Here is a 27648-nt window from a genome sequence, read left to right as displayed (position 1 = left end):
AAACGTTCATTTTTATCACAGCAATTCGGCCTAACAGTGATAACTTCAAATTTGACCATATTTCTAAGTCCTTTTTCACTTCAATCCAACATTTTTCACAATTATCCTTAAATAAATTCACATTCTTAACAGTCATATTAACCCCTAAATATTTCACTTTTTTAACCAGTGTTAATCCTGTCTCCTTCTGATTTACCCACCCGGGAAGAATGGCAGATGAAGTTGATGGACTACATGGAACTGGCGGAAATGACTGGCAGAATCCGAGACCAGGAAGAAGAGTCGGTGGAAGACTGGAAAAAATTTAAAGTTTATTTACAGAAATACTGTAAAATTAATGAATGTTAGAAGGATGCTGGAATGAAGTTACATGGCTTTAGCAGAAATGTTATAAAGAATTAAGTAAAAATAGATTGTTAATGGGCCAAAGTGGAAAAATTAAGGTTAGATTGTGTTAAGATAAATTATAGAACAAAAATTGAGAAAGATGGAAAGGATTTGCTGAAATAGCTAATTGAACTAGTATACAGAAAAGGGAGGTGTGAGGAGGTCGATGAAACAAGTAAATGAAAGATAAAGATATGGAAATATTGGATGTGTTTTTAATTGTTTTTGCTTTTCTTTTTGCTTTGCTGTATTGTTTTTTTTTTCTATGTATTGTAAGGTATTGATTTGTTTTGTTTAACTTTTCTTTTCTTTTCTTCTTTCTGTAATCTTTAAACTTTTAATAAATATTTTTTTTTTTTAAGCCAGAGGTTCGGGGTCTTATAAATAGTTATAAATCATTATTATTAATTACTGCACATTGCGAGCCATCCTCGCCCTTGGAGCTGCAGCCCGGCTGCGCGCGCAGAAGGGGAGCGCGCGCTCGCTCCGGCTCATTCACGTCGACCAGCTTTTCCCACGCAACCCTTTTCCGATTGGCGACTCTAGCTGTCAGTCCGAGCCCCAGAATCTGATTGGTCCGGCTGCCTTCCTTCTTCTCTCCCTCCCATTGGTTGCCTCCGTCGCTTCAAGCGCTCTAATCCCGCCCCAACATTGACTTTAGCTCGGCTTCGTCGGGAGCGGCTGATTCGTCAGACGCCGCGTCCCTCAACCCGCCCGGTCCAATCAGCGCACATGTTTATTGTTCGGGACCATGTTTTTCCCACGGAGGTGATGCCGCGCTAAGAGCAGCGCGCCCCCTGGCGGCGGAAAGGGCTTCGGATGGGAAGCGGCTCGGGGCAGAGACCTGCTTGGGGGGCAGGAGGGTGAAGAGGGGCGGGAGTGGGTGGGGGGCCCCCCTGGGCTTGCAGTGGGGCAGGACTGGGGATCCAGCTGCCCCCTCGGGTCCCGCGCAGACGGAGGGGCGTCCATCGGGGCGCTTCGGACCCCCCCCCCAGGGAGCGCAGCCTAGGCTGGCCGAGGAGCCCCCTGCGCTGCAACCTGCCTCCCAGGGGCGCTTTCCTGCAGCCAGCCTCTCCGCGGGGGCGGGCGGGGGCGTGGGGTTCTCCTTCTGGTCGGGCGGCGCTGCTGCGCCTCCCCCTCCCCCCCGGCTGCCTTTAGACTCCTGGCCACGCCCCCTCCTGCTGAGGCTCCGCCCCCGCCCGGGAGGAAAGCCCCCCGCCCCCTCCCGCGCAGCGCCGCCATCCCTCGACGCCGAGCTGCGCCAGGCGAGCCGCGGAGCTGCGCCCAAGCCCGGCAGGTGAGCGGGGCGGAGGCGGGGGGGGGGAGCCAGCGAGGGGCTCCCGGGCAGCGGCGTCGGGGCGGGAGGGGGCGCTGCGGCGGGGCTGCGCGGTCCTAGCCGGATCCTAAGCCCCGGGGGGGGGGAGAGAGGTGATGCTACGGATGCAAGCTGCCGCCGGGGGAGGGATGCCTTGGTGCGCCACACCAGCGGGGGCCCCGTCGCGGCACCTGGTGCCCCCCATTCCTGCAACGGGGTCGCGGTCTTTGGTCGGGCGGGGGCCGTCGAGCTGCCCCGCGGCGTCCGGGGCTGGAAGGCGAGGCCGGAGCCCAGCCTCCTCCTCGGGGGGGGGGGGTAGGCGAGGGCCGGTAGGGGGCTCAGCCCCTCTGGCTCTCCCCGGAGGCCTGCAATGCGGTTTGGCGGGAGGGGCACCCCCCCTCCCGGCTTTGGCTCCGTCGAAGGATGGATGGAGCCGGGGAGGAAGGAGGAAGGGGCGACGGAGATTTTATCCCCCCCCCATTAAAACCAATTCCAGCCTCACCTGCCTTTCCTCGCGCCCCCCAAGGGAGCCTCGGCCAGGCGGGGCGGAAAAACCCATCGCGGCCTGAGCAGCATCAGAGCAGAGGCAGCGCCCCCCCCCGAAAACACGGGATTAAATCGTAAATGAAACCCGGCCCAGATGAGATGCAGGCGGGCAGAGCAGGTTTGCTGCCTTCAGTATTGAAGGCTTTCTGGCATAGGAGCCAACTCCGGGGGGCCGAGGTCCCTTGCCCCCCCCAATAAAATATTTGAGAAGCTTCCCCCCAGTTGATGGGCATTGGCAGTCAAATGGTGTGCATGAACCCTGCCTTGTGATCGATTATGTGGGCCTGGGCTTACCTGCCCCTCCCAGGTATTTTATTCAAGGGGGCTCCCCTGCTCTCTGGCTTTTCCTTTTGCTTTCGTTTGTTCCGAGGGGAATGATTTGTACATTTCCTTGACATCTTTGGGAGGAGGCCTTTCTGTCTTTTTAGAAGGCGGACGGAGGCAAGGAGGGTCCGGGCACCAGGTGGGTGTTCAGGGAATAAAGCCCAGGCTGTGGGTGAGGGAGGAAGAAGCCAGGAGGAAAAAGAAGGCGGGTGGTTCCTGTTGTTGGCTCTTACCTCTGTATCCTTGATTTGTCCCCCTGGGCAGCTTTGAAGAAGGCAGGACACAGGCAGGCAAGAAGGTCTGATTCAGACAGGCTGGCGAATCCCCCCCCCCCCACTGGCTGACCCCCTCCTGTGGGTTTGCAGGAGGCACACTCAGCCTTGCTGTGAGAGAGGAGAGTTGACTGGCATGGGGGCCTTGGATGTGCCAGACCACAACTCCCATTTGCCCCAGGGAACTTGGCCTCAGGGGGGAGGGCAGGTGTCATTCACAACATCTGCTGGAGAGTACCAGTGTGCTGGGACGCGGGTGGCGCTGTGGGTTAAACCACAGAGCCTAGGACTTGCCGATCAGAAGGTCAGCAGTTCGAATCCCTGCGACAGGGTGAGCTCCCGTTGCTCGGTCCCTGCTCCTGCCAACCTAGCAGTTCGAAAGCATGTCAAAGTGCAAGTAGATAAATAGGTACCACTCCGGCGGGAAGGTAAACGGCGTTTCCGTGCGCTGCTCTGGTTCGCCAGAAGCGGCTTAGTCATGCTGGCCACATGACCTGGAAGCTGTACGCCGGCTCCATCGGCCAGTAAAGCGAGATGAGCGCCACAACCCCAGAGTCGTTTGCAACTGGATTTAACTGTCAGGGGTCCCTTTCCCTTTACCAGTTTGCTACAATCATGGTGGGTGATTGGACACAGCCCAGTTCCTCCTTGGTGCAGGGTCTGAGGTCCCACGAGTGGGCAGGCAGGATCAGAGCCCCTGTGCTCAGTGCCTGGGCCTTGGCACATGTCCTCCCTGTAGCTGGGGGAGCCTGATGTGTGTCCCAAATGCAGCAGCTGCCTCTTGTCAGCGCTGGCTGGGCAAAGGGTCTTGGCTTGCCACGTTGGCTAGTGGGGAAGTGGCGCAGAACCAGAATGCGCTGTGAGGGGCTGCAAGCCCCACGGTTCAGCAGTGAGGTGGGGGTCTGTGAAATTCTTTGCCCCTTCCAGTCTCCTTTGCAGCCGGCTGAAATCAGCTCCAGCCCAGGGCCCAGATGGCTTGGGTCCGTGTGGCGGTGGCTCCTGGGCGCCCTGATGGGGCAGGGAGGGCTGCTGCTGCACCAGAAGGTTGCCTTGCTCAGTGTTTGGGAAGAGGAGGCTGCTGCCCCCTCCCAGCTCCCGGGCCTTCCCCCAGGAGGAGGAAGGGGCTCCCGTGCTGCGGCTGGGGGTGGCAGAGCAGCCCACCCAGGACTGGGGTCCCTAATGGAAGCTGAGTAAGTGCTAAGTCTGCCTTTCAAAGAGTTGGAAGGGACCCCAAGTTTCACCCAGAGCAGCTAAAGGTCCTTGGCAAGTTTGCTGGTCCCACAGAGCAAAGGACCCCGAGGGAGCGAGGCCACATTTTAGGGGGTCCGCCTGTGTTTCTGAAGCTGGGAGGGAGGTTTCAGACTATGCTGAACTCTTCAAGTGTTCAAGGCGCACCATGCAAGACAGAGTTTGAGGGTTGGAACTTCTACACTGGACAATTTTCTGTCTGCCTTGCATCACCCAGGTGCGCAAAGGATGAGAGGAGGGGAAGAATCTCTTTGCCAGGCAGAGCAACCATGTCAGCAATGAGAGTGCAGCATCCTACCCTTGGCTCAGACTTCTCAAGAAATGAGACAAGGGGCAGCCTTTTGCTCCAGATTTTGCTGCATTTCTGGAGTCTCTGTAAAAAAAAGGGGGGGGCTGACCAGGACGGTGAGATAGAAGGGAGATGGGATCCAGATAGGTAGAGAGTGGAGAGTGTCTGGTGGAAGGAGGGATTGGGGCCTTGTGTGTGGGACAAAGGGAAAGCAGCTTGATCTTGTGGAGAAACAGGTGCCTTGGGGGGCCAGTTTGTTTAATGGCCCCTTGGAGCCATTTGGAGCTATTAACCCTTGGAAGCTGCTTTGCGTGTGTGCTTGATTTTTAAAAAAGAAAGCAAGCAGAATATGAACAGAACACATTCCTTGCCAGCGCAATGCTCTCCGCCACAGATCAAGCGAGGGGCTGTTGCTCTCCAGATGGCAGAAGAGAATTCTGGGATGTTCTCCTGTGACGACACTGAACATGCTGCTCGCTCGAGGGGGGGGGATATCTTCTTGTGCATGGATCACTCTGTGAGGGAAGAGCACAGTCACACGCTCCGTGTGCTAAATGGGGCTGCTTTTCATGCACGGCGTCAATGCACAACCCCGCAAAATGCGCAGAGAGGCACATTGCCATATATTATAGCGTGCATAAAACATTCCATCTCCGGGGAGGGAGGGAAGTGAGGGCCGGAGAATCTATTGTGTTGGATGTGGAGGTGCTTCTAAGGCAGGCATCCCAACCTTCGGCCCTCCAGATGTTTTGGACCACAATTCCCATCATCCCTGACCACTGGTCCTGGTAGCTGGGGATCATGGGAGTTGTAGGCCAAAACATCTGGAGGGCCGCCCGCCTGCCCGGCCTGTGTTCTGGTTTGGTTTCTTTCTAGGTGCTTAGGCTGGATTTGGGGTTTAGGTGCTGGTCGGTGCCCCGAAGTCTCTTGGCTGGTTCCCACAATGCCGGACGTCACGTAACACATTTCTGGATTGGCTCCCGGCGTCTGTCATCTTGGTCTCCAAGCACAGTTTCTAGAGTGCAAGACACTGAGAGTTGAGAGGTGAAATCATGGCTAGATGCACTCAGGAGAAGGGTTCTCCGGAACCCTGCTTCTGGGGCCACAGAAAGGGGGTCTCCCCCCCCCCCCACTGGTATGACTTGAGCCTTCAGCCGCTGTGTGAGGCTGGTCCCTCTGCCCAGGGCATGGGAGGAGGTACAGAGTGGAGCTGTGTGCCCCTTGGAGCTTCTCTGTGTGGGCCATCCTGTCCTGCTGGCTGGGCCCTTCCTGCAGAAGAGCTGCTTTGGCCTTGGTCCCTTTGTGGTTCTGAGCTTGTGGGTTTGTGTTGTGCGTTGCCAGGCCTCTGTCCCGGACTGGTCCTGAGTCTCCCCCTGGCCAGGCTGCTGCTTTCTCCGGCTGCAGGCGGCACACCCCAAGAATTGGTCTTTCACTGCCAGTCTCTTCAGTGGCCCTTGAATCCCAGTCCATAATGAAAGGCTGCAGGACTGGATTGGGCTTGGAGAGAAATGCTGCCCTCCGTGGGCCCAGCAGAGGAGGCGAACCGCTCTAGCTCCTGGCAGGGATGCCAGGCAGGACCCAAGAGCCATTGTGGGGGCGCTGGGCAGCAGGGGGACATCTAGCCGGACCCGGGAACTTCGCCACTAGAGCTTTCCTTGGCAATGGCTTATCCGCCTTTGCAGAAAGGACCCCCACCCCCAGAATACCCCCCTGCCGCAAGCCTCGTTTTTAAAAAGAGGGGGCAGCTGATGTTGCCTTTGCTATTTGCCGGTGGGGAGGCGGGGCCCTTGGGGTTTCTGTGGTTTAGGTGAGGCGGCAAGATCCAAGGTCCCTGGTCTTTGCTGCCCTCCGCTCCTGGTGGCTGATTCGGCCGGGGGCATCTCAGTGCCCTTTCCCCGTGGTGGGTGGGCCGAGCGAAGGGATTAGGGTCGCGAGGCCAGAAATAGGCCCGGCCGGGAATTAGGGCGCCTTAAGCTCAAAGCGGATTACGAGCTGGGGGGGAGGGGACGCCGTAGCCCCCCCCCGTCCTCGGCTGGCGCTGTCACCCGTAGGGGTCTCTGTGCGCCTTGTGTGGACGCGGAGACTGGTGACGCAGCGGCAGCAACGGTGACAGGTGCAGCCTTGGCCTGCTGGGATGTTGCTGGGATGCTTGGCCCTTGGGAGGGGCTGCCTCTCCCTCCACAGCCTCCCTGGAGGGGGGTCTTTGGCCGGCCTCCTTCCAGGCGACCCCTGTTTGGGCTTGGTGTCTCTGCTGGAGGGGCTTCTTGGCTGGCTGGCGCTGCAAGTGGCACCAGCAAGGGCTCCTTCCTTCCCAGCTGACTGGGGTGCCTCCTCCCCCCCCCCCCGGCAGTTCCAAGGCTGCCATCATCTGTTCTCAGTGAGCCTGGAGCAGCACCCTCTCTGGGGATGGGGAAAGGAAACCCCTTTGGGTGCCCAGGGGGGCTGCTTTGGGGTCCCTCTTGGGCCAGGGAGCAGGGGCATAATTCTTGGCCAGCTGCAGCCCCCCCAAGCCTCCCCCCTCCCCCAGTGCAGCCAGCCAACCGGCACCATCCTGGCCTTATTTCAGTTCTCTGGGAAAGCGTTGGAGCCCGGGTTTCCTTTTCTACAAACAGCTGCCTGGTCCCCTCCTGGTTGCTGACAGAAGCCGGCAAGTGCTAGGAATGGGGACTAAGGAGAGGGGGCCCAGGGGGGGGGGCGTGCACAAAATGCTGCCTTCCTCCCTTCCATCTTGCAGCTCCTGGCTAAGTGGCACAACCAAGTTGTGCCCGTAGCTGTGGGCTGCAAAAGTGGAATAACATGTCCCTTGCTGCTGGCCCAGCCTGGCATCTTCTCTGTGTACCCTCACTAGCCCCCTGTTTGGTCTGAAGGGGGAGGGAGCAACACCCCCCCCCAGTTTGCTAAGGCGTTATCATGGACTGCCGCTGCTGCTATCTGGGGTCCTTGAGCAGGAGACTCCATGCAGAATTCCTCCTTAGCTTATCTGTTTGCCCTTCCTGATTATCTGGGGTCTGCCTTGCCTTGCGTCTTGTGAGTGGTCTTGTTTCTGGCAAGGTGTCTCCCGCTTTCAGCTCCAGGGCCGCCTTCCCTGCCAAGGCTCAGGCTGCTTCCTTCAGCTGCCCAATCATTGCTGCGAGGAGGAGGAGGAGTGCTGCTGCAGTGGCCTTTTCATACTGCGGGGAGTGCTGGGCTCTGCCTGCTACGTTCTGTTCACACAAGCAGGCCAGCTGCATCTGCTGCGGGGGGGGGGGGGGGGGGCTTTGCACCTCAGCATACGTTCACCAGAACCCCAGTGGGGGTTCATTTTACAACCCTGTTTTAATTTTTAAAATAGATCTTTTAATCATAGTTAACGTTTCCCCCCTGCCTTTTTTCCCATGAAAGAGAGGGGTAGCACTGTTGAATCAAAAGAACAAAAATGGAAGTATAGGAGGTGACCCCCCCAATGCTGCAATGGACCTTTGCTGAGCTACGGTGGGTTCAGTCTGCCAACACTTCGCTGTCTGCATCAAAGCCGTGCCTTTTTTAAAAAGACAGGAGGCACTGCTAAGGAACTCCTATTTGGGGACTTCCCTGGCTTTTTTCTGGCCATGTAGGACCAGTCTGGAAAGTTAGCCTTGGTGAAGACTTGATGTTTTCATCCCCAAAAAAGTTTTTGATTTGAGTTTCCATTGAAATGAGGCTGTATTTTAATGTTGTATTTTAACCTTGTTTTTAAGTTGTATTTCAATCAATTTGTTTTTATATCGGGTTTTAGCCGCCCTGAGCCCGGTCTTGGCTGGGGAAAGCGGGGTATAAATAAAAATTATTATTATTATTATTATTAAGGACATCTGCCCTGGAAAATCTGTGCTCCTCATCTGTTATTCCGACAAGTTCCTGTCGTCTGGCAAGGTCCAAAATGGGGAAAGCACAAGTTTAGCATGACATTGTTAAGTGGATATCCCATGAAAAGTGAGCAAACAGTGTCACACTCAATGCTGGTTGTGAAAGAGCCCTGAAAGTGTCACATGGTGGGTGCAATTCGCCCATTTCATAACAGCTGTCTCGCTCTTGCAAAACAAAGGTCAAGGCCCAAGAGACAATCTGGCCCCTGTCAGTCTATCCAGGGAAACAGCCGTCTCCTCTAATCTGAATAACTTCAATTACTCAAGGACTTGATATTTACTGTTTGGGGCCAAGAAACTATTTCATCTGCTTTTTCTTGTTGCGTATACAGTAGTTCAGATTGTGCTCATCAAAGGCAGAAGAGCACTGCCTCCTCAAGGGACACACAACCCAGACTGTGTGACACACACCCCCTTTCCCTCTTCGCACACTGTGCGCTTTCAGCCAGGCCTGGCCTTGTTTGCACATTGCAAGAAGTCAGGATGGCTGGCACAGCTGTGTCCACTTGGGAGCAAGTGAGGGGGGGTACCTTTCTGCCCGGCCACTCTTCCCCAGATGTGAGGGGAAGAAGCAAAGCACAAGACCACAATCTATTTCATTTATAGGCCACCTTTCCTTGCCCCTTTTATTGTCGCGACAACCCTGTGAGGTAGACTAGGCTGAGAGACTAGACTGACTCACGTTCACCCAGTCCGCTTCATGGCTGAGTGGTGATTTGAACCTTGATCTCCCCAGTTCTTGCCTGTGACACTTCTGTAAAACGACTCCTGCTATTGCACCACTACTTGGAGAACTGACTGTCTCTTCCTGTGACGCCCAAATCGGGGATCCCGGCTGGCTTCTCCCTAACAAGCCAGGGCTTACAAGGCGGCAACAAGACACTGTCGGAGGCCAGCTAGTGATTCAGACTTTCTGGGGAGAACGAAAGTGCAACCCTGGGTTCAGATGTCACAGGAAGCCAAGGTTCCTTTCACTTTATGCTTTGTTGCTCAGAACCAGGAGGGGCGCAGCAGGTGCCCCTGTGTGCTCCTCTTTCCTGGTAAGGTGGCAACCCCGGCAGCTTTTCTCATTTGCTGGAAGAAGAGGCTGAACCTGCACACTCTGCTTGCAAATTGCGCACCTTGGATCCGCTGTGTCCTTGGGATTATTTGAAATCCTCCCTTTCTCTGCAGACAGAGCAAAAACCAGAGCGAGCTCTGCGTCCTGATCCTGGGCATCGTTACTAAGAGGGAAGTCCTGTTGACTGAAGGAGGACTTTGCTCCAAGGAGGTGGACTTGAGGCGGAGCTCAGGACCTGTTTCCGGGAATGGCACATTGAGCAGCTTCTTAAAGCAGGCTCTAGACCAGTGGTTCTCAACCTGTGGGTCCCCAGATGTTGTTGGACTACAACTCCCATCATCCCTGAGCTCTGGCCTTGCTAGCTGGGGTGATGGGAGTTGTAGTTCAACAACATCTGGGGACCCACAGGTTGAGAAAGGCTGCTCTAAACTTTGTGCCGGTCGGGCTGTCAGGATCCTGCAGGGGCATCTGCAAGTGGCTATTTTGGCAAGGCGTTGAGGCCCAAGCATAAAGAGGGTGCCCCCCATATGCTTCCTGTCTGTCACTGCCAGTTAGGGATGGAGTCCTAGAATCATAGAATCATAGAGTTGGAAGAGACCACAAGGGCCATCGAGTCCAACCCCCTGCCAAGCAGGAAACCCATCACAGCACTCCTGACATATGGCTGTCAAGCCTCTGCTTAAAGACCTCCAAAGAAGGAGACTCCACCACACTCCTTGGCAGCAAATTCCTGCTGCTGCTTTGGCAAGAGGGTCACCCCCCCTCCATTGCATCTTGAGGGGAGTAGATGCAGGATCCCCTGAGGAGGTGGAGGTGCTGACAGCAGCCGGCCCTTCATGGCAGCAGGAGGAGAGCAGCTTCCCCGGAGAGAAGGAGGCTTTGCCGGGCTCAGCTGGGATTCTGCAGAGGACTGTTGTGGCTGTCATTGGACCCCACAGGGGAAAGGGAGAGGCACATGTTGTTGATCCAGGCTGGCTGGTGAAGAAGAGAAGGGCTCATGTGAGCAGCTGGGCTGAAGCGCAGGGCTCCACCTTGGCAGAGTGTGGCAGAGGCTGGTGGTGGGCTCAGCTTGGAGATCCAGGGCAGGCACGTGCTGGTCCCCAGAAGCAAGAGCTTCCTGGCAGGGATGTGGGAAGATGCTCCCCCTTTCCAGCATTGCTTTCAAAGTTACAAGTGGGGAAGCAGGAGCGTTTTTGCAGCTTCTGCCCCCGCAGGAATGTCCGGCCTGCTACACACGGGGCTGGTGGTGTTGCTTGCCCTTCGAGAGTGTGTGGCACAGCACATTTGCCAGCTGGGCAGGACAGGCAAGTCCTGGAGAAATCGAGGGAGGGAAGGGGGCAGGTGCCAGCCCAGTGGTGGGACAAGTAGGAGGGGGAAGGGAGGGAAAGAGGGGTCTAGTTCCGGGAATTGGAGGGGGGGAACGCCCAGCCACCCTTTGCTCCCGGTTTCCCACAGGTAGACAGGCTTCCCTCTGGCTCTGCTTTCCATCCTGCGGGGCCTTGAGCTCTCCGCAAGGGGTGGGGTGGGAACTGGGAGCAGATGGGGGTTCTTCTTCCCCAGGAGGATCACGTTGGCAGCTAAGGAGGCTGCTGTCGTGCTCCCAAGGTGAGGTCTGGTCTCAGAGGCCTCTTGTCTCATGAGGAGCCAGCCAGGCATTGAGGCTGCCAGAGGGCAGCGGTCAGATTATTAACTGGAGGGAGCTGATGGGGCTCTCACTTGTGAGCCAGTGCGGTGTAGTGGTTAAGAGCGATGGACTCTGGGGAACCGGGTTCGCGTCTCCGCTCCTCCACCTGCAGCTGCTGGGTGACCTTGGGCCAGTCACACTTCTCTGAAGTCTCTCAGCCCCATTCACCTCACAGAGTGTTAGTTGTGGGGGAGGAAGGGAAAGGAGAATGTTAGCTGCTTTGAGACTCCTTCAGGTAGTGATAAAGCAGGATATCAAATCCAAACTCTTTTACTTGCCAGCATAAAACAAATGTGGAGCAGCTTCCGGTGCTTTTGCAGGCTCAGGTTGAGGGGATGGTTTTGGTCCACGAAGCCCTCTGCAGCTTGAGATCAGGAGGACCCCTTGCACCCCCCCGGATCCCGCCCCAGTCTTTAGAGTATCTATCAGAAGGCCCTCTCCAGGCTCTTCCTGCTCCCAGTCAACATCCCTTCAGAAGTGAGGAGGGCAGTGCTTGAAAATAGTGGTCCCTGGGTTCAGATATCTTAGTATGTGGGGGGGGGTGCCTTGGAAGGGAAGGGCTCTAATATTATCTTGGTGTGCTCTTCCCACTGTGGCTCAGCTGGTGCCCAGACTCTGGACTTGAGGCACAAGGCTAACATGTTTTTTGTCCTCTTGTGAGCGTTTAATTAGGTCACTCCGTGATCTTTTGCTCCTGGGCTGCTCTCTTCCAGCTGCGTTTCATGGCTTGCCTGCCTGCTTTTGCTGCTGCTTTTGCTGACTGACTTCTTCGCTGGTTCACACATAGTGCCAAGCCACGGCTTAGCAGACCAAGAACCTGCCACTGCAAGTTGCTGCTTTCCCCCAAGTTTGTTCTGTTTACAGCTGCTCTTGCTCCTTGTCAAGGAAGTGTGTTGGGTTTGCACATGACATCAAGCCACAGTTGACAGAAACCATGGTTGTGAGCTGACAACAAACCATGGTTAAGCCGCTGGGCAGGGTTTGGGTGACCAAGCGAACCATAGGTGAAATGAACCATGGCTTGGCATTATCTGCAAACAAGGCTTGTTTTGAATCTGTCATGGTTCATCACCTTGAAAACTCCTTAAGAGCTGGAAGACGGGATGTGCATTTTAGCATACATTTAGGACCATCCTCAACCTGATTGGGGGAGGGGGAATCTTCATGCTAGACTGTGCGGCACTCAGGCAGCCGCCAAGACACGGTGGAGTCCTTGTTTTCTTCGCTTACATAGGGACCCGGAAGTATCTGATGAAAGATTGCATTAGGTTCCAGTTAAACAGCTCAGATTTCCTCCAACGCCCTACCTTAGCCAGAGCAGAGTAACACACCCGGTGCGGGGAGAGGCAGGAGGACATTTGACCCCTGGGATCACCAGCAGGATTAGGCCAGCCTTGTCTGGCGGCCTTGAGCTGTTCCAGTGTCCCTCCTGGGTGTCACTGCCCCACCTGGGCCCTGGCATCCCTGTGGGGAAAAGGCCGACTCAGAGCTGAACAGAAAGCAGCCCTGCCCTTTGAACTGGGCATCTGGCCCTGGACTGAATCCAGGCTGTTCCCATTCCCATTCCCTCCCCTCCGTCTCGGATCCAAGGTAGACAAGGTGTTAGCTGCCTGGCATCTGAGTTTGGAAAGTCAGAATGGGGCATGGCAAACGGGCTGGGGGCATTTAACCCTCCCTTCTGTGTCCCTGGCTGGAAAGCACCTAAGAGAAGTGTTCCTTTGGGGGGGGGTCTAGTGGCCTCGATCCTGATTCTTTCTCTCCTGCTCCACATTATTTTAAACCCCCAAACTAAGCTTGCTCCTTGAATGCGAGTCCCAACCTGGCTGTGTTCCTGTGTGTGGAGGAGCTGATCTTTCTGCCATGACTCTGATGCTCTTATGAGTCACCTGCTGCTCAGGAGTAACTAAAACTATTAGTACTAATCGGTAGTTCAGTTCTCTCCCTCCCTCCCTCCTTTCCATTTGGCACCATGAAGAGTTTTCTGGTGGCAGCGTCAGGGAAGGAGGGGCTGCTCACTTCTGTCTCTTCCACCCCTTAGGGTGCTGCCCTGTTGCAGTTCCTATGGGAGCCCATCTCTAGGGAGAGACAATGGCCTTGTGGGGAAGAGGGGACGGCCGAGCGACCTGGCAGCCTTGGGAGTGGCGATCTGATGCGCAGGCAGGTTTGCAACAGTCCAGAGGTGCCCAGAATGACAGCTTGAGGGGGGGGGCATGGCTGCTGGATGCAGAGGACTGTCCAGACTTTATCTATCTCTCAAGGAGGAGACGAGGAACTGCCCAGGGGATCTGTTTGGGGTACTGTGGAGGCATGAGGATAAGTCCTTAGGGATCCCTGGACTGCCCCCTGGCCAAGCTCATTTTGGGAAAGCCGACAGGACTTTAATTCAGAAAGTACACTGGGAAGAGTTTAGAACAGGAGTCGGCAACCTAAGGCCCATGGGCCACAAGCAGCCCACAGGGGTCGTTTAACCGCCCCCGAACCAAGCCTGCTCAGTGAGTCCCCCCGCTCTGTGCTAAACTGGTGCAGCACGGCACGGGGACTCGCTTCCGCAGCGCCGGAAATCGTATCTGTGCAGACGCAGATGCCGGAAATTGCGGGTGCAAACGCAGTCTGGCCCACAGAGGGATCTCCGCTGGAGTGAACCGGCCCAGGTGAGGTAAACCTTGCCAACCCCTGGTTTAGAAGAAAAAGGGCAACAGGGAGGAGCATCTGAGAGGCTTCAGCACCCTCTCTGTCCACCTGGGTGTTGGGGACATTTGACTTTTAGCTGCTACCCTCTGGAACAGGATGTGTGCCTTGGTGGAACAAGAGGAGAGGGTCTCTCGTGGGTCAAGGAGCAGGAATAAATGGACAGGCCTCCAAACAGGGAGTTGTAGCAAGTGGAGTCTCCCAAGAATCAGTCTTGGGACCTGTGCTTTTTAACTGTTCATGGTCAGTTAGCGGGGAGCAGTGGGGTTGCCAGGTTTGCAGATTGTTCAGGGTTGCTAGAACAAAAAGAGATCATGGAGAACTTCAAAAGGAACCCTCTCTCCAAACGGAGTGAATGGGTGGCAAATGGCAAATGCAGTTCAGTGTCAGAAAGTGTGAACTGATGCACATTAGGGCAAAAAATAAATAAATCTGATTTCCACATAAATGTCCCTGGGGACTGAACTGGCAGGGATTGTTGAAATTGCAACGAAAACTGCTAATATTGTAATGGTAATATACAAATCTATGGTGCAGCTGCATATGGAATACTTTGTACAGTTTGGGTTGCCTCCCATCCAAAGGGACATCATAGAGTCAGAAAAGGTTCAGGAAAGTCCAATCAAAGGGGATGGAGTCCCATGGAGAAAAGCTGCAGCACCGGGAACTTTTCAGTTTAAAGAAAAGGGACATGACAGAAGTTTGTGATACTATGCATGGCTTGTGGAAAGTGGGTAGAGAAATGTTCTTCCCCTCTATCACCTAATACCAGAACTCACGGACGTCCAATGAAACTGAATGTTGGAAAATTGAGGACCAATACAATAAAGTCCTTCTTCATGCAGAGCACAGTTAAATGATGGTACTTGATCAGTGTTAGAAACTCAGATATATAAGCTAGGTGCCAAAATGGTTCTTTAAACCAAGGTTAGAGTCGCCAAAACAGAATTTTGCCATTTTGGGGCAGAACTAAAGTCTTATTTTTCAACGGATGGGCTGACTGTGGTTGATTCTCAGTTAAACCTCTGGCTGGTTCCAGTGACAACCCTGAGCTCGGTTAAGAACTTTGAGAACGTGAAGAAGAAAAGTCCCTTGGCCCAGGGACAGTCAACTTATACACCGGCCTATTCCTACCCCTTTTTCTTAATGGGGACAAGGACCATTCATAACATAAGAATATTATTCACAACTGTGAGCAGGGGGGTGGGGTAATTGAAGACAAATGACAATAATTAGCTACAACTTTGTTCCCTGCTCAGACTGCACAGAAAAAGCATTTTGGTTCCTGAAATTCATTCTGATTCTGCAGATAAAATATAATGGATAGAATTCTACAGGATGGAGTATTAGTCGAGATCCAAGGATCCCTAGGCATGCGCCTCCAGATGGTGGAGATGTCAGGTCCCACAACAGAAAAGGAAAAATGTGGAGGGAAGAGGGAAGCAGGAAAACTCAGGACACTTCCTTCTTCCTGCTAGAATGTTCTTAAGGCCTCGGCGATTCCCAAGGGCCTTCTGGTGGTTCCCTCATTGTGAGAAGCAAAGCTACAGGGAACCAGGCAGAGGGCCTTCTCGGTAGTGGCGCCCGCCCTGTGGAACGCCCTTCCAGCAGATGTCAAAGCGATAAACAACTACCTGACATTCAGAAGACATCTTAAGGCAGCCCTGTTCAGGGAAGTTTTTAACGTGTGATATTTTACTGTATTTTTGGTTTTTATGGAAGCCGCCCAGAGTGGCTGGGGAGGCCCAGCCAGATGGGCGGGGTATAAATAAATTATTATTATTATTATTATTATTATTATTATTATTATTATTATTATTATTAGAAAAACCAATGACCCTCCCTTCCTGGAAATGGCTAATGCGGCTGTAAGTCGTTGACCGTGGAATGTGGGGTCATTGTCTTCTGGGGCCAGGCTGGGCTCTCTAGGTTCACAGGGTTGCAGTTGACAGCCATTGCTGAATTGAATTTGACGGGGGCCTCTTTGTGGGCAAAGAGGAGCCCTGTCCAACTGGGGAGGGACAGCTGCTCACTATCTGCCGCCGCAGCTGCTGCTGTTCCTCCAACTTAGACAAGGACATGGTCCTAACAAACTTGGCACGTGTGCAAAAGAAAGTAAAATCTGGTCACATTTAACCTCAAAAGAAGAAACTAAAATGAGGAAATCAGTTGCAAAGAGTTATTCTTCTTCCTGCTGCCAATTATAGTAGAGTGCCTGCAAGTTATTCCAGTCCTATGGCTGTTCTCCTCTGGTCGGCCACTGCAGGCTGGGAACAGGAAGTGTGCCGGACTTCCCTTGCTTCCTTGCTCAGCCTCCCCCAACCTGCTCCCCTCCAGATGTGGGGCTGCAATTCCTGTCACCCCCCCCAGCATGGCTGAAGGGAGTTGGGAGTCCAGCTTTGTCTGAGTGGCCAAAGTGCTCCACGTAATACGTTCCCTCTGCAGCCTCTCCAAATGGTTCAGCGACTGCAGGCACTTCCAGAGACAGGAGGCGTGTGAAGGCAAGGCATAGGTAGCCAGAGATGTTGCTGGCCAGCCGGGTGTAGGCAAGAGATGCTGAGGTTCATCTGTACTGGGATGGGGTGTCCTCTGAGGAGTGGCTGGGTGTCCCATGAGGTGCCTGAAGAATATGCTTGAATTGCCCATGTCAACTCCTTAGAAGGCAAGTTTGCACCAGCTGCTAATCTCCAGGAACAATTACTCTGTGATTACTTGTTCTTGTGAATGTGTGGGGAAGACAGATGGTTGTGTAAAGTCTTTGCACTGGAAGCAAGTGGGGCATTTCCCCTTGATAGCCTTCTGATGAGGCAGCGGAAGATGTTCTAAAGAGGTCCAGAAGCAGCCTGCAAAGGAGGACAGGGAACATTACCCCACACCCCGCTCCTGGAAATAACCTTTGGGCAATCGCAGGTCCACTAGGAAGAAGCCCCAGCCTCCTTTTTCGCAAGGCGTAAAGATCTGGACCCCTCACCGATTGTGTTCTCTCCTTGCATGGAGTCTGGACTTGAAGGAGAAGGTGCCCCAGGGTGGAGAGCTTGGTGTTTTGGGATTCTTCTTTGGTGCTGAACTGCAGGCGGCAGTTGCTGTGATTCGGAGGGTCTCAGACTTTCTGTTTGTGAAAGCAGAGCATCTTGGCGGAGGAGAGTCTCCAGGTGTCATAAGAGCAGAAGAAGAGCCAAAGGAGGGCTCCTGGGATTGGCTGGGCACAGGGATACCAAAGAAAAGACAATGGAGAGACCCGGTCTCCTGTTTTATTAAAGAAAGGGGTAGACTCACAGCAAGTCTCCCAGCCTTTGCAGACGCAGGATGGACACCACAGCAAGGAGACCTCGGTTTGTCCGCACCCTAGAAAATGTTCACACATTCTTTATACACAAAGCAGCATCCGTCCCTCTGCCTAGGACTCCCTGTTGCTTCACCTGCCCACCAGAGGGCAGAGGCGGCAATAGCCAAACCTTACCATCAGCTCCCCTTTCTGGGCTCAGCCCAGAGATAAGGAGAACATCCAAGCCAGTCTATTAGCCTGTGTCAAAGCAAGCAAATATGAGCATATATGAGCTCACTGCTACAACCACTACCAGTTAATTGTGGGGTTATCTTGACTACCATCATGGCGTTAGGGAAGCTTTCAGAACAGCTCAGCTTTGGTTCAACACCCTGGATGAGGCCCACCTTGTCCAGCCTCCTGTTCTCACACTGGCCAGATGCCTGTGGGAAACGCACAGGTCAGATTCGAACACAAGCCCTCTCCCCTCTTGCGGCTTCCAGGAATGGCTATTTGGAAGCATGTACTGTTCCCAACTGTGGAAACAGAGCAGAGCTGTCCTGGCTAGTAGTCACTGATGGCCTCCTTTGCCCAATCCTCTTTGGAAGCCGTCTCACTTGGTGGCATCCCTGCCTCCTGTGGGAGGGAGTTCCACAGGTGAACTCTGCACTGTATGAAGAAGGACTTTCTTTGGTCTGTCCAGAATCTTCCCAGATGCCACGGCTAGTTCAGGACACAGACCCTGACTTTAAGGAGCCCAGAAGAGTTTCCTGCAGCCGTCTTGCGCTGATGACTTCAACACACCCTGTTTTGATGAGCTTCACATCCTCCCCTTTGTCTGCCCTTCCTGTGCTCCTCATGAGAGTGCCCCCAAGGAGGCAGAGCGGGGGTTGGTGGGGGTCCGGAGCCTGCAAGAGCACTTTGGCCCCCAGCCACCAGGAAGGAAGGCTGCTGAGAACGAAGAGGGATGGCTGTTGGTGGCTGCTATGGCAACAGAGGCAGGAAGAGAACCTGGCCTCCTTGGCAGCAGTTGGGTGCTGCTCCTGCTGGCCACCGGGGAGGGTGTGGCCGCCTTGGTCCTGGCCTGCTGGGCGCTCTCTGCATGTGCCAGGCGGGCAGCAGGAGGGCCAGCTGCCAGAGCAGTGTAGGGAAAGCTGCTGCCGGGGGGGGGGGTGAGAAGGGCCTTTGTGGAAATGGGGGCTGGGCCAACATGGCAGAAGACCCCTCCCTCCAGTTGCCTTCTGCTTGGTGGTTAAGAGCATGGGCACAGAGCCCAAAGACCCTCTTGGCCCCAGGTTGTAAACGCCCAGCTGTGGAGTTGGGCAGGGCAAGGGGGTCTTGGATGCCCCTCTCGGCCAGGTAGCCCAGAGGGAGGCAGGCTGGTTACGCTGCCAAGGGTTTGTGTGTGTGCCCAGAGGGTGTCTGGTGTGGAGATCACCCCTTCCCGTGCTTGGCCAGGAGAAGGCTGCTCCCCAGGGAGCTGAGCAGTGGCCAGGCGGGGGCAGCGCCTTCTCCTGCTGCCCCATGGCATCTTGAGAGCCTCCTGGAGGGCAGGTGTGGGGCTGGAGCCAGGAGCGTTGGGGCTGACACGGCTAGCTGGGGTTGGCCTGGGGGATCACTTTAGAGCTCACCTCTCCCCTTGGCGTCCTGCTTGTCTTCCAGGGAGCTCAAAGCAGCCTGCGTGGTCTCCCCTCCCCAAGTTCCCCTCTCAACAACCCTGCAAGGTAGGTGAGCGTGACCTGGGCTTGCCAGCCCTGCTCCTGCGCTCTGACCCTGAGCCAGTTGCTTCACTTCAATGGGCTGTTCTCTGCTTTTCAGCAGATTCTGAGGGCTGCCTTGGGAGACCAGCCCCTCCCTGGAGACCCTCTTCCTCCTCCCCTGGCAAGGAGATCTGGGAGCAGAGCAGCAGCAGCAGCAGCAGGAGGAGGACCCCCGGCTCCTGCCAGGCCAGGCCTTGTTCGAACCACTGCTTGCTTGTAACTTGGGGAGACCAAACTCCAGAGGGCGGATGAAGACCCAAGTGTGGGTCACGCCGGCACCCCCGTTTTATTCTTGTCTTGGGGGAGGGCTGGTTAAAAAGAGGACAGCAGAGAAGAGGGTGGGAGCCAGGTGCGAACTGGGAGGCAGTTCTGCTGCTCATGGCTTTTCAGTCTTCCTCCCGTGGTGCCGTGTGTGTGTGTGTCCGTGTCCCCTCCAGGGGTGTTCTGCCTTGGATGCCTGGGGGGGGGGGCGGCTGTGTGTTTTTGTGGCTGCTGCATAGTTGCCAGTGCCACCCTGCCTGACACTCCAACCCCTATACCACACTGCCTCGGCTTTGGAATGGGGCAAACCCTCCCATGCTTTTATAGAAGACATCTGAAGGCGCCACTGCACAGGGAAGTCTTAAATGTTTGAGGTTTTTATTGTGTATTTAATATTTTGTTGGGAGCCGCCCAGGGTGGCTGGGGCAACCCAGTCAGATGTGTGGCATATAAAGAACAAAACTATCCTCATTATTACTTTCAACTGGGAAGTGGGATTGCCTCCAGCTGCCTCCTGACCTGCTTTTTTCTTCCTGATACTTCCTCTTCCTTAATTCTCCATCGAGTGTGAAGGACTTGTGGTTCTCCCTCCCAGCTGGGGGGGCCCTGGAAGGGCTCCTTCATGTTTGGCCCTTTCCCCAAAGGGGTCTCTTCTCTCCCTCTGACTTCACATTCCTGCAGGCTCCCCGGAGAAGTTTCTTCCTCATCCTCCAGTGACTCCCATTCAGTTTGTGAACAGTTCTTAACTGAAGCCCATTCCCCAAATGGCCAGCTGTTTACAGCACAGTTTGGGAATTGCTTTTCTTCTACATATTGAAACGTGTCCCCTCTGCCTCCGGCACTTTACAGCACACACACACACACACACACACACACACACACTCCCCTCAAATAATCTATTTAAAAAGGAGCATATGAAAAAGTTAGGACAGCAGATAGAAAGTTAGCAGGGGGGCATGTAATTAAATCAAAACTGCCAGGCCAAAGGACTGTTTGAGTAAAATGGTCTAATGGATGACTCAACGTCCCTGAGGAGAAGGCTCAGCAGATTTCTTGGGGCAGGCAGTTCCCCAGGTGCAGTGCTGAAAATGCCACCGTGCGCCTTCTCGGCCAGAGCATCTCGGGTGGGCATGTGGTGGCGAAGGAGCCAGTCGTATCTGGGTTGCATTGCTGCAGGCTCCCTTGGGAGGAGAGTCTGGACGCTTCAGGCAGCGCAGAATTCTGCCACCAGGATGTTGGCCTGAGCTGCGTCTGGGGAGCTGGCGACTTCCTTGCTGCTCTGTCCCCAACCATGCCAGATTCGCCTTTGGCAGGGATGCTGGGCAGGCTTTGGAGCTGCCTCCTTCTGGCCTGCCCAGCTGACAAGCTGCTCCCTGCTCCTTCGGGGGCTTTTCCAAGGGTGCTGAGGCTGCTTTTTGTGGCTGTTTTGCTGCTGATGCTGCTGGGTTGCTTCCCTTCTCTCCCTGGTCTCTGTAAGTGCTTTTTCATCGCTCCTTGTGGTGCTTTGCAGGTTGTTTGCTAGCCATCCTGGGCAGAAGAGAGTTTGAAATAGAAACAAATCAGATCTGAGCAGACAGGATCTTGGTTCTGTGCAGCCAGCACTTTGAACTGGACCCAGAAATGAACCGGATGCTAGTGAAGCCGATACTTCATGCTCTAAAAATCTGTATGACTTTGGAAGAACTGTGCAAATGTAGGTTTGGTGCCAGGGATGGAGCCTTACAGGTCCCTGAGCATCTTGGACATTTCTGGCCCTTCAGTACAGTATCCCTGTTCCAAGTGCTGGTGCTGAGTGCCAGGTGATCAGAACATCTGCCTCCACACCACCCAACCCACATGCTCAGATCAGTGCTGGAGGCCCTGCTTGTCGTCCCCCCAGTGATGTGCATTAGAGACAGGGTCTTCTCTGCAGTGGCCTCTCGCTTAAGATGTTCAGTTTCCCTCTTCGGTTGCGGTGTTTTAGGTGGGATTGAAACCCCACCTGTGTTGTGTGGCTTTTAATGGTTGCACTTGATGAACAGTGTCGTTCTGGAAATGTTTCTTATAGGGCTGGACTGTATTTCACTGGATTGATGGGCTGGTGGGGTTTTGTATTTTACAAGTGTAGTTAACCGGTATTATTTCTGATGGTCAGAGCCATTTTGACCGTCTGCACATGCGCAAGCGGCGAAACCCGGAAGTAACACACTCTGTTACTTCCGGGTCGCTGCAGCGCGCAACCCAAAAATACTTATCCCAAAGCTACTTCAACCTGAGATATGACTGTAAGTAGCAATAGCAGCCGTCCGTAGGCTTGAGAAAGGACAGGTGGTGCCTGGTCAAATGTCTAAGTCCTGAGCTGGATTTTGTGGCCAGGGGCTGCCTCTTGGAAAGGGGTGGGCTCTGTTCAGAACCTTGTTCCTCCCCCTGGCTTTAATTTCCCCAGGTCTTTTCCGCCCTCTCCATTCTGCCCTCCTTCCTCTCACACCCATCTTCGTAAAGAAATCACACCAAATTATGTGAAAAATGGGCTCTTAAATTGTGGGAATATATGTGAATGTACTGTTTGGTTTGCACCATGTGAGACTTCTGGGCGGAAGGGGAGGGCATTTCCCCGGACCCCGCTCAATCTCGGGGGGGGGGGTTTGCTTGTGGCCGGGTGGTTTCCCTCTGCACTGCTTGAAGTTGCCAACCCTCTCTCTCTCCCCTCTGCAGCCGCGAAGTGGTGGGAGACCCGGCAGAGATGTCGCATGAGAAGAGCTTCCTGGTGTCTGGAGACCCCTTCCCTGGGCAGCAGCCGCCTGCGCCACCTGGCTATGCCCAGCAGCCCTACCCAGTAGCTCCCTACCCACAGCCCCAGCCAGTGGCATACGGCCAGCCTGGATACCCACAGGGCGCCTACCCGGTTGCGGCACCCTACCCACAAGCGGCACCCTACCCCCAGGCACCCTACCCTCAGGCACCTTACCCCCAGGCGCCCTACCCGCAGGGGCCCTACCCGCAGGGGCCCTATGCCCAGCCGCATCCAGGAGTTGCCGTGGACCCAGACTGTAAGTAGTCCACTTGCCCGCTCTGCTGCAATGGTGGGGGGCAGGAAGGGGGGCTGTGGGGTCTCTGCTGGGGTGGCAGAAGAGCTGCTCCTGTGAGCCAGGGGAGAGACCCCCTGGCCCATGCAGGCGGGGAGCGCTCTCCCGCCTTGTGGCTGCTTCCGTGGGGAGCTGGGCTGCCCCCGAGGAGCCTGTGGCCCCCTCCTCAGTCTCCTCTCCTCTTCTCTTGCTGCACTTGTGCCCCCCAGCTGGAGCCAGGCGCCCTGTTTATGTGGTATGGAGAGGAGGCACCGCAGACGCTAGGATTGGTGAGCGCCCTCATCACCCCTGCCACGGGCTGGGTGAGGGGGCAGGAGGAAGAGGAGGAGGAGGAGCTGCTGTTGCTCCCTCTGGAATCTGTAGGGAGAGCCGCCGGGTGGGGAGCCCCTGCCTGACTGGCTGCGCTGCTTCTCGTCCCCAGCGCCCGTGCACAGCAACTACCATGAGGATGGGCCGCCCTCCTACTATGACAACCCGGATTTCCCCCCCACCAACTGGGAGGACAAGACCATCCGCCAGGCCTTCATTCGCAAGGTGAGTCAGGCTGTGGGTGTGCAGGGGCTGTGGGGCTCCTGCCCTTCTCCCTCCTTCTACCTCTGGCCCTGGCAATGGGGTCTAGCCAGTGTGGTGTAGTGGTTAAGAGCGGTAGTCTCGTAATCTGGGGAACCGGGTTCGCGTCTCCGCTCCTCCACATGCAGCTGCTGGGTGATCTTGGACCAGTCACACTTCTCTGAAGTCTCTCAGCCCCACTCACCTCACAGAGTGTTTGTTGTGGGGGTGGAAGGAAAAGGAGAAGAGGAGTTTGGATTTGATATCCTGCTTTATCACTCCCCGAAGGAGTCTAAAGCAGCTAACATCTCCTTTCCTGTTAGCTGCTTTGAGACTCCTTCTGGTAGCAATAAAGCGGGATATCAAGTGTGGGAGGAAGCCCTGGAAGTGCTGTGGCTGCTGGTGGAGGAGAGGGGCTGGCAGGGCACAGACCCTCATTGGCAGGAAAGGGTCAGACCCCCGAGAAATTGGATCTGATAATGATCAGGGTTTCTTTGCAGGCCTCTTTCCCGTAGTTAAAACTGCGATCAAGGCAGCTCACAACATGTGGAGAGTCACATAATTCCAAAAACGGAACAATAATAGGCAATGAATAAAAGCATATCACAACATACACAGCCAAACTAAGTCATTACTGTTGACATCCATCTGTCTCAGGAGACAATGGAGGAGCACACCTTTGGGGGCGATGTCACTCTGTTGGAGACTGATACGGGAGAGACATGTTTTGTTGCATCTGGGGCAGAGGGAGGGGTCTGGTTGTGCTGCTGCAGATGCCAGGGGGTGTTTCTTCTCTGCGCTCCCCCCAGCAGCCATTCCTCCTCTGGTCACTGCTGTGGATGCAGGACCTGGCTGTCTCCAGGCACTGCGCTCGTCTGCAAAGGATTCTCACAGGCCGGAGCTGATGGTATCGCCAGCCTTCATTTAAGACACAAGGTCTAAAACTAATACCAAAAATGGAAAACAAGCGAGGTCCCAACCAAAGAAGAATGGCAACTTAAGTTGACAGAATATGCTCAACTTGCAGGCTTAACATATAGAATAAGAGAACCAGAAGAACACACGTTTAAAGAAGATTGGGAAACATTCGTTGAATATATGGGAAATAATTCTGTACAGCTGAAAACACCGGCAGCATTAAGATAAATTCAACAGTGTAAATAAGTTTTGATGGATGCAATAATGGAATACTGAATGGTGTAGTTTTCGTAAAATATGCAGGGATTTATGATATGTAAAATGAACCGTGGAAAGAAAAGAAGTCATTGATATCTCAAGGGTGTAAAATTAGTATTTTAAATTGTCAAACAGAAAATTTAATTTAAAATTTATATACACACACACACGGCCTAGGACCCACGTACCTACAGGACCGCCTCTCCTGGTATGTCCCGTGGAGGACCTTAAGGTCCACAAATGACAACACTTTGGAGGTCCCAGGTTGCAACGTGGTTAGATTGGTCTCAACTAGGGCCAGGGCCTTTTCAGTACTGGCCCTGACTAGGTGGAATGCTCTGTCACAAGGGACCAGGGCCCTGTGAGACTTGACATCTTTCCGCAGGGCCTGCAAGACAGCGCAGTTCCGCCTGGCCGTTGGTTTGGACTCAGTCTGACCCTTATGTTTCCCTCCCCTTATGGTCTTGATCTATGGGCTACTATTAAAATGAGGCTGCATTTTAAATTGTATTTTAACCTGTATTTTAAATTGGTTCCCCCCCCCCATTATGTTTTTATTGTAATTTTACTGGTGTGTGCCGCCCTGAGCCTGGCTCTGGCTGGGGAGGGCAGAGTATAAATAAAATTTTATTATTATTATTAATCTATCTAATACCAGAAATCAGTATCAATAACAGCAAAATTAGCACCTCCAGTATTAAATCTCAACACCAGCAGAAGCCCCTGAGCAATGACCGCGGGTGGTCCATGCAGTCCAGCTCCCTGCCTCCCGCAAGGGGCAGGAGGCACTGAAGCAGCTGTTGCCAGGGGGGCACCACCATGTTTTGAGCGCTGCCTGCTCTGCCCCCGAGGGGCTCTGGCTGGCGTGACGGAGGCTGCTGCCTTTGTCCCCCTGCAGGTGTTCCTGGTGCTGACCATCCAGCTGTCGGTGACCTTTGCCTTTGTGGCCATCTTCACCTTCGTGAAGGGCGTGAAGGGCTTTGTGCGGAAGAATGTCTGGACCTACTACGTCTCCTACGTCTTCTTCTTCATCTCCCTCATCGTCCTCAGCTGCTGTGGGGAGTTCCGGCGCAAGCACCCCTGGAACCTCGTGGCCATGGTAAGTGGGGCAGCGGGCAGGGGGTTCGTGGCCTGGGGGGGGGGCGGCTGCTGCTGCCACTGATTGAATTCTGAGTTTAAAACGTCTTAGAAGCCTGCTGTGGCTTAGCTAGGCAGGCAGGCAGCAGAGATGGCTGCCCCTTGACTCAGATATGGGGGGATGGGGGGCCTGGACTGAGGCTCACTGCTGAAGGCACCTGCCTCTCCTCCTCAGTCCATCCTGACCCTGAGCCTCTCCTACATGGTGGGCATGATTGCCAGCTTCTATGACACGGACGCCGTCATCATGGCCGTGGGCATCACGACCGTCGTCTGCTTCACTGTCGTGATCTTCTCCCTGCAGGTTGGTGTGTCTGCTCTGCCCCCCTTCCCTTGGGGGGGGTGACGACAAGAGGCCTTGTTTCTCCCAGTGTGAGCACCTGGGTTGCCCAGAAGCGCACCTTGGGCTGTTGGGTTGGCATCCAGGGGGGCTGTGAAGCCAAAGAGGCCTTTGCTCTTCTGGATTGTGGGTGGGTGGGGATGGCAGAATTGGCACCCAAGAGATTCCAGGCAGCGATGGCTGTGGAGGGACTCCTTTCCTGGGGCTCTGCGTTGCTCCCTACATCTTTTGACCCAATGGCTGCTTGATGCAGAATAAGACCCTGCAAAGCAGGCTGAAGTGCCACAGGTCAGGCAGATGGTCTCTGGCAGAGTCTGCTGGTTCCCCTGCCTGCCACCCTTGCCCAGGCTGCCAGGTCGTGCACTGGCCCCTTTAGGCAAACGGGCCCATGAAGAGATGGCGTTGGGGGCCCTGGCATGTGGGGCAGGGGGCCTGGGCTGTGGGGTGCTGCCTGACCTCTGTCCCGGGGCTCCTCTCCTCGTCTGCAGACCAAGTATGACTTCACCTCGTGCCGAGGGGTGCTGATCGTCTGCCTGGTGGTCCTGTTCATCTTCGCCATCCTTTGCATCTTCATCCGGAACCGCATCCTGCAGATTGTCTATGCCTCCCTGGGCGCCCTCCTCTTCACCTGCGTGAGTCTCCCCGCGGGCCCCGAAATCCTCCGGCCGGGCAGAAGGGTTTTGAGAATTAAGGGGAAGGAAGCTGCCTCTGGGCCCCCTCCTTGTTCAGCCCAGGGATCAATAGCCAATCTCTGTTCGCAAGGCCTTCTGTACAAAAGACAGTTCCTGGTTGTCCCCCCAGATTTAGAGGAGAGCTTTTTAGCTCTTGCAGTTGTCAGGTAACAGGTAGTCGGAGCCTGTTGTTGATCTGCTACTGGCCACCCACCCAGAGATCTGCCAGCAGATCCCGATCTCCCCAGCCCTAAGTTAGAGTCCCTGCGGAGCCCCTCCCTCTCCACCCTGCCTTCACCCACCAGTGCTGCTGGAAAGAGCACCTGCCCGGCCCCCTCCTCTCTTCCTAGGATGCTGAGGGTCTGAAGGCAGCTGAGACACCATCCCAGGCCCAGCAGTGGAGCGGGTGGGGGTTCCAGAGGAAGCAGGCTGGGGGGCCTGGGGGCGGGTGGGGCGTGGTGGGGTGCAGGCCCCTTTGGCTCTCCTGGGGCTTCTTGTGACCCACGTGACCTGCTTTCTCCTTGCAGTTCCTGGCCATGGACACCCAGATGATAATAGGGAACAAGCAGCTGGCCATCAGCCCGGAGGAATACATCTTTGCGGCCCTCAACCTTTACACGGACATTATCAACATCTTCCTCTACATCCTGGCCATCATTGGGCGTGCCAAGGAGTAGGCCGCCCTCTGACCCCTTCAGGGGCTAGTTCCTTCCAAGCCCTGTCTTTTGTTGTGGTTCTCCTCCTTTTTATTCCCACCCCGTGGGGTCTCCCCCGCCCCTCCGCCCCGGTTTTTGTTGTGTTCCTGCCCGTCCCTTGAGTTTGAGTTCATTGCCTCTCCCCCCTCCCTGTCTTGTGCTTTTCTGGGGAAGGATACCTGAAAAGAAGGGGGAGTCCAAGGTAGCCAATGCCCCCCCAACCGGGGAGGCAGCGCTCACCTCCAGCCTGCCGTATGCTGGTGTCAGTTTTTGGAAAGGAAGGGCTCCTCTGCCCTGCGTCTCCCTTGGGCTGTGCAGAGTTCGGAAGAGGATGTAAATACGCTGTGCTTGTCTCTTTTGTATTTTGGTCTAGAAATGCTAATTTAATTTTGAGGAATGTCCTTGTCTTGGGCGTGCCCCTCAGAGCCGCTTCTTCCAGTGGGTACAGGGCTGTTCTGGGGCTCTGGACACATGCAAACCGCCCCCTGCCTCTTGGCTGGCAGCGAGGTTCCCACCCCCCCTTGCCACCTTCCACCCCACCCCTGAATGATACTGATACGGGTGCCGCTTCCTGTCCTGCCCGGGCTGGCCTCCCACGTTGCTGGGCTCTCCTGTTCCAGCCACTGTGGGGACTGAGTGCCTGGATGATGCCCATGTCCCGTTTTTACAAATATCGTCCAGAAAAGTAGGGGTGGCTTCTCCCCTCTAGCTCGGGGGGCAGAGACTGCTCAGCTGCCTTTTCTCAGGCTCCCCTTGGGGCGTGCAGGGAAGACGCCTTCCTTGCTCCTGGCCCTCAAACACTTTGCTTTTATACAGAGCTGTGAAGTCTCCTGACCCTTTTTGTCTGGGGACCCTGTACCCCATCCTTCCTTCTCCCCTTCTTCTCCCCCCTCCCTGCCCCCCGCAATCTGGCTGGCTTTAGGGGGGCCCTGCACTACTGCATGCTGAGCAGCCACTACCGTGCCCCCAGGGCCAGCCTCTGCACTAAACTGTAAAAATAGGATGTCCTAATAAAAGTGAGAATGTACCAGA

At 54.9% G+C, this 27648-nt stretch overlaps 1 protein-coding gene and 1 long non-coding RNA gene across 15 annotated transcripts; one reads left to right on the top strand and one right to left on the bottom strand.

Moving 5' to 3' along the window:
* The first annotated feature begins 1123 nt into the window (after nt 1–1123).
* Nucleotides 1124–27648, top strand: GRINA (glutamate ionotropic receptor NMDA type subunit associated protein 1). 14 transcript variants are annotated; one of them, XM_083622153.1, is made up of 11 exons: nt 17995–18134; nt 18629–18686; nt 18784–18984; nt 20494–20676; nt 21678–22012; nt 22258–22317; nt 22470–22582; nt 24672–24872; nt 25086–25214; nt 25739–25882; nt 26449–27648. In XM_083622153.1, exons 5-11 carry the CDS (start codon nt 21706–21708, stop codon nt 26596–26598), a joined length of 1104 nt encoding a protein of 367 aa, XP_083478279.1. In that variant the 5' UTR covers nt 17995–18134; nt 18629–18686; nt 18784–18984; nt 20494–20676; nt 21678–21705; the 3' UTR covers nt 26599–27648. The 14 variants fall into 14 exon arrangements, with proteins under 14 accessions (XP_083478288.1, XP_083478282.1, XP_083478281.1 ...); XM_083622164.1 differs by lacking the exon at nt 20494–20676 and having other exon boundaries at nt 17991–18134; XM_083622154.1 differs by lacking the exon at nt 20494–20676 and having other exon boundaries at nt 18781–18982.
* On the bottom strand, nt 14203–15650 carry LOC310766284. Its single transcript, XR_014550012.1, has 2 exons — nt 15529–15650; nt 14203–15211 (listed from the first exon to the last, which is right to left on the bottom strand). It is a non-coding gene; the product is annotated as an uncharacterized lncRNA (long non-coding RNA).

The sequence above is a fragment of the Podarcis filfolensis genome (genome assembly GCF_964270895.1).
Source record: "Podarcis filfolensis genome assembly, chromosome: 7".
Lineage (NCBI taxonomy): Eukaryota > Metazoa > Chordata > Lepidosauria > Squamata > Lacertidae > Podarcis > Podarcis filfolensis.
This window is presented reverse-complemented; position numbering and strand designations above follow the sequence as displayed.